This window comes from Rhinolophus ferrumequinum, chromosome 4 (assembly GCF_004115265.2).
Source record: "Rhinolophus ferrumequinum isolate MPI-CBG mRhiFer1 chromosome 4, mRhiFer1_v1.p, whole genome shotgun sequence".
Taxonomy (NCBI): Eukaryota; Metazoa; Chordata; class Mammalia; order Chiroptera; family Rhinolophidae; genus Rhinolophus; species Rhinolophus ferrumequinum.
The window spans coordinates 67469302-67482926 of record NC_046287.1 but is presented as its reverse complement, the minus strand read 5'-3'; the positions used below and the strand labels follow the sequence as shown (position 1 = coordinate 67482926).

General features: G+C 38.9%; 2 protein-coding genes across 2 annotated transcripts in view; one reads left to right on the top strand and one right to left on the bottom strand.

Annotated features, from left to right (window-relative positions):
* The window catches only part of LOC117021271 (translation initiation factor IF-2-like), a 5050-nt gene extending 2764 nt beyond the window's left edge, over positions 1–2286 (bottom strand). The window contains exon 1 of the mRNA XM_033104147.1: positions 2030–2286. Within this exon, the coding sequence (XP_032960038.1) occupies positions 2030–2283 (254 nt within the window). The 5' untranslated portion in view covers positions 2284–2286. The remainder of the gene's footprint in view (positions 1–2029) is intronic.
* Positions 2168–13625, top strand: LEPROTL1 (leptin receptor overlapping transcript like 1). Its single transcript, XM_033104149.1, has 4 exons — positions 2168–2297; positions 7428–7503; positions 9477–9663; positions 11324–13625. The coding sequence occupies exons 1-4, from the start codon at positions 2282–2284 to the stop codon at positions 11438–11440; spliced, it is 396 nt and encodes a 131-aa protein (XP_032960040.1). The 5' UTR covers positions 2168–2281; the 3' UTR covers positions 11441–13625.

Genomic DNA, 13625 nt, shown 5'->3' with positions numbered 1-13625 from the left:
AAGAAAAGGTGTTAGTGGTGACTATTTGGGATGGGATCATTTACTTCCCCAGGAATTCTACCTACTCCTTTCAAGATGGTTGGGGAGGATGCATAAGCCTACTTCAGTTTAGAGAGCTGGTGTTCACAGACTGTCTAAACAGCAACATTTCTACAGCATTCGAGGTCTAACAATTAAGTGAACTCATCCTGGAAAAAGTGCTACATACCTCATTGCTGAATATCACTATGGTCACCTTCGAAATACTCCCCTTGGAAAGCTATGCACCAATGCCAGCGCCTAGTCCACCCTTCAAAGAAATTTTGGAACTCTTTTTTATGGAATGGCCATCAGAGCTGTCGTCTTATTACTCTTGATGTCCTGAATGTCATCACAATGTCTTCCTTTCAATATTTCCTTTATCTTCGGGTAAAGAAATAAGGCATTGGGGGCCAGACCAGGTGAGTAGGGAGGGTGTTTCAATACAGTTATTTGTTTAATGGTTAAAAACTCCCTCTCAGACAGTGCCAGGTGAGCTGGTGCATTGTCGTGATGCAAGAGACATGAATTGTTGGAGAAAAGTCCAGGTCATCTAGCTTTTTCAGGCAGGCTTTTCAACACTTCCAAATAGTAAACTAGGTTAACTGTTTGTCCAGTTGGTACAAATTCATAATGAATAATCCCTCTGAGAGCAAAAAAGGTTGGCAATATCCTTGCAATAAGTTCCCGAACTTAATTGTCGGATCGCGTATATTCGAGTGTGCCTTGTGGTTTTGCTACCACAATCCTTAAATAGAAACTCTTCATGGTACAGAAGATGGCAGAACTTTTTGCACTAACTTGAATAGAAAAAAAGAAAATCCTACTTCTCCACAAGACACCTATAGATTTCTTTGGGACATTAAGCATCAAGAAGTGACCTGCTTACAAAAAGAATTGTAATTCAACCCTGGAAGTAGTGGAGAAAGGCAGAGTGGACAATACCTTTTGCTTCCCAGTAGCTCTCATTTTTAAAGCATGGTGGAAACCATTCACTCAACAACATTTTATATGCCAGTTTTAGTCTGATGACTGAAAAGATTTTAAAAATTCAAATCTTATGTCACCCACCTCCACCTGTATCTTTTTAAAACCCTTCAAAAAATTCTCATTGCTCAGAGAGGGGGGAAAAAAACTTCTTATATAGGACCCCACTGTATAATCACAGTCCCCAAACCCCAGCAATCCTGCTGGCCTTCTTCTCTCCTCTCCAGCAGACCAAGCTCCTGGCTCCCAGTGTTTGCAGCCAAAGCTCACCACCTCCACCCCCTCCACAGACACACTCCCCTCTCCATGACAGCTTTTCCCTCTTCTCCAGTTAACACACCTGTTCATCCCTCCCGGTGTTCCTCCCTCGGGTAAATCTTTTCTGACTGCATCGAAGGCTTTCATGGGACTATTAACACATTTTCCTAGCAATTATAACTGTTGCAATTTCACACCTTTTTATGCGTCTCTCTCACTCAACGCAAGCTCTTGGAGGGCAGAAACTGTACCTAGTTTTGCTCACCCAAGGGCCAAGACCTGTTCCCAACACATAGTAAATGTTCAGTAAGTTTCTACGATGACTTAAGTAAATGTATTTGTATCTCTGCTCTCTCCTTTTTTTCTAGCCCTGTTACTACCAAAAACCCAGAGATTCTTACAAACTTCCCAGAGATCGGCTTTGTATTAAATTCACCCTTTACTGGATCCCGCTACTCCTTTTTCTGGAGGTAAGTCTCACCAGAACCCTAGTTCTATGTCGGAAACGGAGAAGCCAAGTGCAGACCACCCAACGAGCCTTACTTCTCCTTCGTTACAAGGCTGGGAGGAGAAATGGGTGCGCTTTGAAAATCGCAACATTCTCCCCCAAAGACATCACACCTCCCGAAGGTCAGCGGCCACTTGCACTCCCTCCTCCTCACAGAAGGTGGGACGTTGCGGGATACCCGAGAAGGGCTCCAGATGGAGCTTCCGCCAACCCTAAGGGGAATCTGGGGGCTGGCGTCCGCACGCCCCGGAAGCCGACCTGGCAGGAAAGCCTCCGAGGGCGGCGATCTGCAGAGGACCCGGCCTGGGAAAGAAGAAATAGGCTAGACAGCACCAAGCCCGCGCGCCCCCCGCGTCCCTCGCGCCCCCGCTCGAGCGCGAGCCGCCGGCGGAAGTGCTGCGTCGCGCACTTCCGGGTGTTGTCTGGTCGCCGCTGCCGCGCGTCTGTGGTCTCCCGGCCGCCGCCGCCGCCGCCGCCTTGGGTCCTGGAGCCAGGAGCGACGTCACCGCCATGGCCGGCATCAAAGGTGGGCCTGAGACGCTGGACGCCACAGGGCTGGGTGGTCTGGGGAGAGGGGGACGCGGCCCACGCGGCCCACGCGCGCCGCCGCCTCAGCCCTGGCGCGCGCCGCGGGGTCCCTGCGCCCGAGGCCGACCCCCGACCCTCGAACCTCCCTCCGCCCTCGCAGCGGAGGTGGGCGCGGCGCCCTCTCTGAAAGGGCGGCCGGGACGGCGGCTTCTTCAGCAGCCCCCACTTTCTGCTGATCTCGGCAGCCTCTCTCCTCCCCATCGCCCCGAGTACAAGGAATGAAGTGGTCTGCGGTCTCTTAAAAGTCCCGCAGCGACTCGGGCCATCAGACACGTTTTGCAGGAGTTTGCCTGAGAGAGAGAGAGAGGACGGCAGAGTGTGGGTTTGAGGGGTTCGAGGCCTTAGAGATGCCAATTACGGAAAATCAGTGTCATTTCCCACTTAAAGGCATGATAAATGCGATCTTCAGATGTTGAGCCGAACGGAGTCCCTCAGGAACGCCCAGGAAAGGCTTAGGGGCGGTTCTTTCCGAAACCTGGGCCATCACATCCACTCTCAGGATCTGTAAATGCTCCAGAAACTGATGCATTTTAATTTGTGGTGTTTATGCGATAGGCTAGACCCTGTCAGCGACTCCGGAGTGCTCCTGTTCTCTGCCCTCTCAGTTGCCCGATGAGCCTTTTTCACATTTCAAAGTTTTTATTTAGTTAGGTTTTTTAAAGATAGAATTGTGTTAAAACTTAAGGAAAAATTACTCGTTCGTTTCTTTAGAAATGGGAATGTTGCATTTTTTCCAACTGTTTGGCAGCTTTGTTAGTGTGATTAAAAGCAAATACCATCAACAGCATTTTCAACTTGACAAGAAACTGCATTGATTTCCTGACCTGCGGCTTTGTAAAAGGGGCAGATAAGCAGGAAATGAAGAAGTTGGATAACAGTGTTTTTCTGTGTATTTTATTTCCTTTAACAACAACTTGTGTTGATCTTTTTCCCCAGAGTCACATTTTACTGTTTCTTCTTTAGCTTTAATGTCAGAAAACATTTTATTTCCCATATAAAACGTAATTTGAATAACTGAGATACTTTTTAATCTCCTTTTGAACTATAATAGACCTTGTTAAATCCTTTAAATCCTTTGAATCAATGCTGTGGTTTTTAGGATGTTGCCAGGTTCTCTGCTCTTCCCCATTTCTTCAGTGTCATTAATGCGGGAGTCTCTCTCTCTCAAAAAAAGTAATTTCTTTCCGTAAACCTAGGTAAATATTAATTAGGTGAAAGTGTCTCAATGGAATTGTACTTACACTTTTGGTTTCAGTCAGATTTTCTGATTGTTATGATTATCAGGATATTTTCTTCCTGGTGGCCTGTCTTTAAGTAGTGTTGCTATAATTGAATTCCATTACTTATTTCTTGAGCCATTTGCTCATTGCTTTGTTCTATATTGGGTTTCTCTGGTAACTCCCAGGTTAGGGAATTTGTCCCTTCTCCTACTTTAATTTCTTTGTAACCAGCGTGATCTCAACCATCACGCTGTCTCTAGAGAGTTTAGATAATTGAGCTGTTTCATTGCTAGTGTAGAGGCTTTGGGAAGAGAAACCAGACTCATCTAAGTTTTGCTTCCAAATGTTGCATCATTCAATTGCAGTATAAATTCTTGTCTTGTTGATGTGTCATCTAGAACAACCATTTATACACAAATGATGAAATTTATATATAAATCAGCCTAGTTGCTGATTTCGCAAGACTGGAGATACTTTACAAGTTTTGGAAACACTTCTGAACAATTTATTTAATTCCATTGGCATTTGTCTTATCCGATATGACTGGGAGGTAAGATGTCACATAAAATTATTTTTTTGGTACCTGAATCTTACCTCATTTTACTTGATTTTTTTAAAAGAAATTGTCTTTCATTAACTTCAAGAGTATACTCAAAAAATTTAGACTTTCTTTTTTTGATAAGACATAAATAATTGTTCTCTGTCAGAACAGAATTACCCTCAGAAATGGAGTCTGCTTGCCTGTTGTCCATGATTACCAAAAACTGGTATGGTTTTTGAGAATTTTTCTGCCTGATGTAAAATATTTTTCAGTCTTCTCCCTCCAGTCAGAGGGCAGATCTTTTCTCATATGCAATTCTATCTCTTTCTCATTTGTCTCAATATGGCAATCAAGATCATCAAACTTTCTAAATTTTCTGTCACAAGGTACAGGTAACAGTGATCTTTTCTGGGAAGTGAAAGTTACTTTTTACTTAATTTTGTTCTGGGTACATGAATTATTATTGAAAAAATATAAATAAGCATTAAATGATTCTTTAAAATAAAAATGTTTTATTCTGCTGAAATTTCACAACAATTGTGTTACAAAACATGAATAAATAACCTCTGAATAAGAGCCCAAGTGGCTGTTTATAAATAATGTTAGCTTTAGTGTATGGGCTTTGTGACATCTGTTTTGTCTCTTTAGTGACCTTTGTTTCCTCCAAGATTCTAAACTATAATCTGGATGAATGGCCCCTGAATAAATAAGGTGTTACCATATAGTATTTATAGTGTTGAACTTAGCTTTGGGCAACTACTTTCAAAAAGTAGAGATGGTTTTTTACTTCTTCATTCTTTATAACAAGTATGTTTAGTGTTCAAAGAATTATTTGCATTTTCGCTCTAGTCCAACTTATTTAATAAAAGAAAGAAATGACATCCAGACATAATTATTTAGACAGCTAGTATGTGGCTGGAAGGAGGCAGGACCCAGCATCTCCTGACTTTCAGTTAAGCACTTTTTCTACTGTGCTACATCAGGTACTGTCTTTCCCTCCCCTTTCGTCCTCTTCTCTCCCTTTCTCTGTTTTTTCCTCCCTTGGTTCTTTTCATTCATTCTACAAGTATTTATTGTTAAGAGCTGGAGCATGAGCATCAATAACAGAAACCTTTTACCCTTGTAGAGTGAACAGTTTAGAAGGAAAGACAAATAAATCAATATAAAATTATAGCTGTGACAACTGAGCAAAGTGGAGGTGTACAGTGCAAAGAGAGCCTCTGCACATGCGTGACCCTCTGCCAGAAATGCTCCCCCCAGTTATCCACATGATTCACTCTCTGATTTCATATAGACTCTGCTCAGATGTCACCTCATCAGAGATGCCTTCCCAGGCTACTGTGTCTAGAATAGCACTCCGTCCCCTTACTCTACCTGATTTTTTCCATAGCACTTGACTTTTATTTGGTTACTTTTTAAAATCATTTTCCCACTACAATGTAAACTTCATGAGAGCAAGAGCTTTGATTTTTTTCGTTATTTTATCTCCAGTATCAAGAACTGTGATATACATTAGGTGCTCAATAGATACTTCTTGAATGAATGAATGTAATTGGGGAAATTGGTCTAGTCAGGAAGTTTGGAAAAACTTCACTGAGGAAGAACTTATTGAGCTGATATATGAAGGAAAAGTAAGTTAACTTGAAAGAAAGAGGAAGGAATAGGACAAGAATGCAAGCTCTGGGAGTGTGAAAGGGCCTTAGCTCATTTATTAACATATCCCCAGGACCTGTTACATATTTGACGCTCAGTAAGTATTTTTTTAATGAAATGAATGAATGAAAAAGTGTCTGAGATAGAAGAGACAACATGTGCAATAGCCAGGTGAGGGAACCTATTGATTTCCAGGAAAGGAGAGAGGGCCAGTGTCAGTAGAGTGCAGAGGGCATGGATGAGTAGCCTGGTGTGATTGATATGTGTCAGAAGTAAGGAGGGCAGATTATGAGGACCTATTTCGAACTGACCAAAGCAAATGTAAACTCAGTATTTTCCTCATCATTTACATTGCCTTCCCTTGTAAACATAAAGTTCCTCGTTTGCTGTAAAATAAAAGTGCAAATTTCTTTCTCTTTTCTTTCTGTAACTGAAATATTATGTATGGCATTAAGGACTAAATAAATGTGTTCAGGGTTGACATGCCCTATATCAGTGATCCAAATGAAAACTAAATCTGCCATGCTACTGTATCAGTGAGTATCCTTGATTATGACTATTTTAATTCAGAGAAGTTTTGTCAGTAGTACTTGGCAGCATTTAACCCTTTACTGTTAATTTTGGTTTCTACATGTTAGATTTTGTCTTGGTAACTTTTACAGCTTGTACAACTCTTAAATTTTAACTACATCATTAAAAAAAAGACATAAGTTATTCTCTTAATCACTGTAGTTGCAGAAATACAGATTATACATAACTCAAAATAAATTGATCATTTATTTCTTTGCTTAATTGATTAACTTCATGATTGGTCATTGATTAACTAGGCCTAGTTAAGAAAGTTGTTTATACTCACTGGTACATGTGAAAACACTTTGTAAAATATAATGCTTTGTATAAGTATGTGTCCGGTAACTTTAGAAGCTACATTTCACCTTTAGAAACTATATGTCACCTGTACAATGCATCTGTTGCCTTGTGATAATGTCTTAAAATAGTAATACTACAAAAAGACTGTACCCATTTTCCTGCATATTTTCTAATGTATAAGAGATTAGGGGAGGAAACCCAGCTATAGTTTTGCCAAGTATTTAAATATCTGGAATAAAATTAATTGATTTAAATTTTTAACTACAGATATCTTTGTATACTTTTTTCTTGTAAGTTTTGTGCCTGTTGGGGGTAGACTTATATACAGAGCAGCAGAAGCCGAACCAGAGAGATTTTCCCAATGGATGAGGCTTCTAAAGTCCAGTAAAGCTGACAGTGTGGAGTTTCTTCACATACTGTTTTTTAAAACGATAGTGATCTGTGAGTAAATATGATACTAATGTCTAGAGGAGCATTGATCTTGCAGACTGGGATATTCATTAGGAATGGAACCAGTAATTAGGGAATACAGTGGTGTGCTAGTAATAGGTCAGGGCTTTGAAAATCAATATTGCTTTATTTTGCTTTGAAGATGCTACGCAAGATTTAATTCTGATACTAGATAACTTGCACTTTGGATAATACTTTTAATACATTTCTTTTGTGTGTATTGTTTTACTTTTTGCTTCTGGGATCAAATGTAATGTTCAGACTGCTAATAATATTAATAAAAATAATATTAATGTAGTTTAATTAAATATTTCACTTTTTATTTACCTTGCAGCTTTGATTAGTTTGTCCTTTGGAGGAGCAATTGGGCTGATGTTTTTGATGCTTGGATGTGCCCTTCCAATATACAAGTATGTAAAATTTTTGTCTTTTTGAGAGTATAATGGCAAAATCTTTCTACTTTTACACTTTAAAAAAAGTTTTTTACTATTGTAGAAGTAATCCTGAGAAATGTTTATTTGCCAAGGACAAACTTTTTTTTAAAGTGTTCACTTAAAGTTTGTTTGTAAATATTTTAAGACATCAAGGTGCAAAAAAAAAAAAGACGTTGGCTATTGTTCCTTAACTATTGCCAAGTCTGTAACAGTAAGATAGCAAGACAGTAGCCCAGCACTACTGTCCAGTGTTGAGCACCTACCAATAAGATTAAATACAAGAAAATGAAAAATACCTTTTCAGCAAAACATAACCATAAGCAGAGTCAAGAGACAATTAACTAAGAAAAAAAGTCATGTAAGCAATTACTTTTCTTAGAATGAGAAAGAACTTTTAAAAATTACTAGGATAAATTAGTAAAAAATCTATAGAAAACTCAGTAGAAAAATGAAATATGAAAATATGAAATGAAAAATGAAAAACAAACCTGAAAAATAACTTCAAATTGCCTATGAGCACATGAAAATATACTCAGTGTCACTTAAAATTAAATGAAATCCATTGGCAAGAATAAAAGATACGGGAAAACAGGCACTGTCATGTACTGTGAGTGGAAGTATTAAAAAGTACAGTCTTGGAAGCCAGTTTGCTTGCAGCTCACAAAATGTATTTATTCTTGGAACTAGCCCTTCCACTTTTTAGAATTTCTCATACAAATCTACTTGCAGATGTTTGCAAAGATATGTGTGCTCGTAGTTGGGTGAGAGTATGGATGTTCATGGCAGACTTGTTTATAATAACAAAAAAAGCTGGGGGCATCCAAAAGGTCTGTCAAAAGAAAAATCATTAAATTATAGCATATCCATCAATGGAAATATGAAGCAGTCTTAGAAAAAATGAGGAAAAGGTGTAAGTGCTAATATGTAAAGTTCAAGATACATCATAAGTGAAAAGGTACGGTGATCCATTCATAATTTTAGAGTTTATCTATATGGAAGTATAGAAGGATCCACAAGAAGCTCAGTAGGAGAGTGGGAAAGAAAACAGGAGATGTGGGCAAATTGGAGTTTTCACTTTTTGTGCTTTTGTATTGTTTGAATTTTTTTTCCTTAAGCATTTGTTCATTTGTAATTGTTTTCTATTCTCAAAATATTTAGGAAAAGATTTTTAGTAAAAACATAGATAAATCTTTGCTTGTCATAAGCCTGTAAGTATAAGCAAATCTCACTATGATGTGTAGTTTATTTTATGGCAGTTTCAAAGACTATTTCTTTTTTACTTTTTATTTTGAAATAATTACGGACTCTCAAGAATTTGCAAAAATAGTAGAGTGGTCCCTGTACCATTCACACAGCTTCCCTCAGTGGTATTGTCGTGTATAACTATAGTTATATTATCAAAACCAGGAAATGACATTGGCACAATACAATAGCTAGACTGTAGACTAAAAGCCATCGATTTTTGTGATGAATTTTTTATTCTGGCTGAAAGTCTTCAATATTACTTTTCAGTTCATTTTCTGTATTTTGATTTCAGTATTTTGGGAGTTCCTAAGAGATGTTTGGAGGTATTTCAGCACTATGCTAAGGCAGGATATCATTGAAATCAAGGGCATGAATCTTGAATTGTAAAAATTACTGTGTTAATATTTCCCCATCTTTATAACCTAAAATGAAAAATATTTTTAATTTTGGGTCTTGATTCCAATTGTTATAATTTATAAAGCATTTTCTTTTAATATAAGAAATATTTCATTGTGTCATAATTGACATTAGGGATACTATGACTAGATGTTTCTCTATTCAGTGTTCAGGTTATAGCTTATTTTTAAAATGTATCATGCTTTGTACCTTTAGTTATTCCTTTAGTTATTATTTTTAAAAAGCATATTCTATGCTGGAAAATAACAGATGACAAAAACTACATTAACTTATTTTTCTTTTTCTAGCCAATACTGGCCCCTCTTTGTTCTCTTTTTTTACATCCTTTCACCAATTCCATACTGCATAGCCAGAAGATTAGTGGATGATACAGACGCTATGAGTAATGCTTGTAAGGAACTTGCCATATTTCTTACAACAGGCATTGTTGTCTCAGCTTTTGGACTCCCTGTTGTATTTGCCAGAGCACATCTGGTAAGTAAATACATTCTTCATTAATGTAATGTAAAGTTTTTCTCAGGAAAAAGGTTTTTTTTGTTTTTTTTAAAGATTTTTTTTGTTGTTGTTTTTTTTAATTGGGGAAGGGGAACAGGACTTTATTGGGGAACAGTATGTACTTCCAGGCCTGATTTTCCAAGTCAAGTTGTTGTCCTTTCAATCTTAGTTGTGGAGGGTGCCATTCAGCTTCAAGTTGTTGTCCCTCAGTCTTAGTTGTGTTGGGCGCAGCTCAGCTCCAGGTCCAGTTGCCGTTGTGAGTTGCATGGGGCACAGCCCACCATCCCTCGCGGGAGTTGAACCGGCAACCTTGTGGTTGAGAGGATGCACTCCAACCAACTGAGCCAAATGGGAGCTCAGCTGCAGCTCAGCTCAAGGTGCCTTGTTCAATCTTAGTTGCAGGGGGCGGAGCCCACCATCCCTTGAGGGAGTCGAGGAAGCGAACTGGCAACCTTGTGGTTGAGAGCCCACTGGCCCATGTGGGAATCGAACCGGCAGCCTTCGGAGTTAGGAGCATGGAGCTCTAACCGTCTGAGCCACCGGGCTGGCCCAGGAAAAAGTTTTTGTTAAATGACATGAAAAAGAGCCGGCCCAGTGGCTCAGGTGGTTGGAGTGCCGTGTTCCTAACACCCCCGGGTTGGATTCCCACATGGGCCAGTGAGCTGCGCCCTCTACAGCTAAGATTGTGAACAACAGCTCTCCCTGGAGCTGGGCTGCCGTGAGTAGCCGGAGGTCGGTGTGAGCTGCCCGGGACTGCTATGTGCTGCCATGGAGCTGTGTCCTATACAAGTAGACTGAGAAACAAGGGTTTGAACTGGAGTGGGGGGAGAGGTAGAAGAAAGAGAGGGGGAATGACGTGAAAGAGAGATAAGAGACATAGGAGACTAGGAGATAGAGATAAAAATCTTACTTTCATTGTTAACTGATAAAAGTGTATTGGAGAACATGGCTGGGGGCTGCAGCAACAGTTGGCTTGCCAATACTTCACCCTCAGAATTGGGCACAACAGCTGACCAACCCAGTGCTGAACAACCACAGGCCTGCCCTGTACAGCTTAAAACATGGAAGACCCAAGGAGGTCCTGTGTTCTTTCCAGGTGGGAAAGTACAAAAGAGAAGGGGCTGGGCTACATATATTGGGTTATTCCTCCCACGTTCCCTAGTCAGATTCAGTCTTCCATCTCGGGAGCTAGAGAAGGCAGAGAAGATAGGCATATGGAGAGGGCAACTAGTCCTCCTGCCCCTTTAAAAGAATGTGCATGAGTGTGTTTTCAACTTTGATACTTTAAATTTAATGTACTCTCTAGATAAATTTTTAGATTCACTAAGGAAGAGTTGGAGCAAATTTCTTTATCAACAGAAAATTGTAGAATTCTGTTCTGCCTCCTCATGGCCCAAAGTCAAGCTTGCCTTTGAACAGTTAACCATCTTTCCGTGACTTTGTCTTTTTAAAAGAAATAGAGATAAATAGAAACAGCAATATAGAAGTACAGGTAAGTGTTCAGTAGTGTGAAAGTTATTATTACAAGTCTTATTTGTTTTAGATCATAATTGGCATACGACTAGAGCCTTGATTTGCTTTTCATTTTCTTTCTGCTTTTCTTGTCTGTTAACTGAGTGTTTGTGTGTTATTTCCATAGATTGAGTGGGGAGCTTGTGCACTTGTTCTCACAGGAAACACAGTCATCTTTGCAACTATACTGGGCTTTTTCTTGGTCTTTGGAAGCAATGACGACTTCAGCTGGCAGCAGTGGTGAAAGAAATTACTGAACTATTGTCAAATGGACTTCTTGTCATTTGTTGGCCATCCATGCACACAGGAGATGGGGCAGCAATACTTAATGGGTATAGCAAGCCTCTTGGGGGTATTCTAGGTGCTCCCGTCTCACTTTTATTATAAGCATACTATTTTCACAGAGACTTGCTAAAGGATTAAAAGGATTTTCTCTTTTGGAAAAGCTTGACTGATTTCACACTTATCTGTAGTATGCTTTTTGTGGTGTCCTGCTGAATTTAAATATTTATGTGTTTTCCCTGTTCAGTTTTTTTTTAAATCAATATACAATGTTAAACATTTTTTAAATGTAATAACCATTCACATTGGTTAGGAATTAGATTTCTGCTGGCTGTTACTGGGCTAAAGTATATTTTTTCTCTTAAAATTAACTTCATTATTACAAAAAGTTATAAAAGTAAGTTTTCAATCAGTCAGGATGACATCATTCCCAATTTTATGCAAACATTCAGACTGTTGGCATACCTTATAGACTATATACTCAGTGCAAATATAGCTGCATTTATACCTCAGAGGGGCCAAGTGTTAATGCCCATAAAGATTGCTGGTTTTGCCAGTAAGCAGGTGTTTTGTGAAATGAAAATTATTTTATGGGTTGCTACAAAGGAGTGCTTTTCTTCTCAATTGTTAGAAGAATTTTTTGTTAAACTTTAAGATAAGGGTGTAAAAACGGATTTTGACATATGGTTTGTATTTATGTTTATGATAGAGTGAGTTGCATTGTGGGAGGAAATGATGTTGAAATTCCATTTTTTGAATCCTGTTTCTATTTATAAGCGATCTTTTGGATCTTCTATCAGCCTTTCATGTTTTACTATGGGTAAAATGGACATTCATGGAACTACTGATAAGGGAAAATTGTGTGTTTGCATCATATATACCAGAAAACCTTTCCCTGCTCCCTCCTTTTAACTTATTTTATACGATGTATATATTAAGTAACTTTTCAGATGTGGTTTAACAACACTTTAAATTAGAGGTGTTGAGCTCACCTGGAAAGGAATTGCTATGCCATACATTCAGAGTGCTCCCTGCCCCACAAGGCCTTGACGTAATTAGCAAGTGACTTGTTAGTCTGGCAGATAATTCATACATTAACAATTTAAGATTTAGACCATGGTAATTATAGTTCTTATTCTCTAAGGTTATATATCATGTGTACTTTAAAAATATTTAAGACAAGTTTCCTGTATACCTCTCAGTTGGTTTGATTTTTAACTCGTCATGATAGATCTGCTGTTTACTTTTAATGGCATTTATTGTGTGAATTAATGCAAAGTAGCCAAATCCAGCTGTACAGCAGCTTCAGACACAAAGCTGACCCAACAATTCCCAGTAACTAAGCATGATCAAATTGTAGTGGTTATTTGCAGCTCACAATTATCCGTACTTTTTTCAGGAGCTAGTTATGAAAATGTTCAAGTTGGTCTGACAGTATTTTGTTAAGGTTATTTGTTTGTATGTTTCTTCAGTATACTTACATAAAAATTGTTTTGCCTTGAGACAAAACTGAGTAATCACGACAGCTATCTTTTGTTGTTTTATAAAGTTTATTTCTCAAGAAAATGGGAACAAATTTTGGGTTTGTTTAGTTTTTTACTAAAGATGCCTAAAAGCCACAGGTTTTATAGCTGAACCCAAGTTGTTGCTTTTAGTTGTGAGATGGGAGGCAGAATGAAATATCTGCCGGGTGGTTGTTCCATTTACATGTTAGGCTGAAAATGGCTTGCAGTGTTATAATGTTGTACACTGAAAGAAGAAGGTACGGATACACATGAGTTAGCTGGTGAAACAGTTGGGAACTCAGTGCCTGTGATTTACTCGATTTTTTTTGGGCAGGAAGTACATTCTCTGGTCCTTCCCCATTTTCTGTTCTAGAATGTCAGTGCAGTGCACTGCAACTGTTTTATTCACTTGGCCATAGACTCTTTTTCTAACAGCTGCACATTCTTCCTGTATACTAATTACATTGGCAGCGTTGTGTCTTTGATCTTGCACACTAGCTCGACATAGTACTGTCTCTGATTTCTAGGCTAGTTACTTGAGGTATGAATTTTCCATAGAATATGCACTGATCCTGCATTGCCATTGTTCTATGGAAAGAAAACTTTTGATGATGAAACAATAAAGATTTTAAATATGTTTTT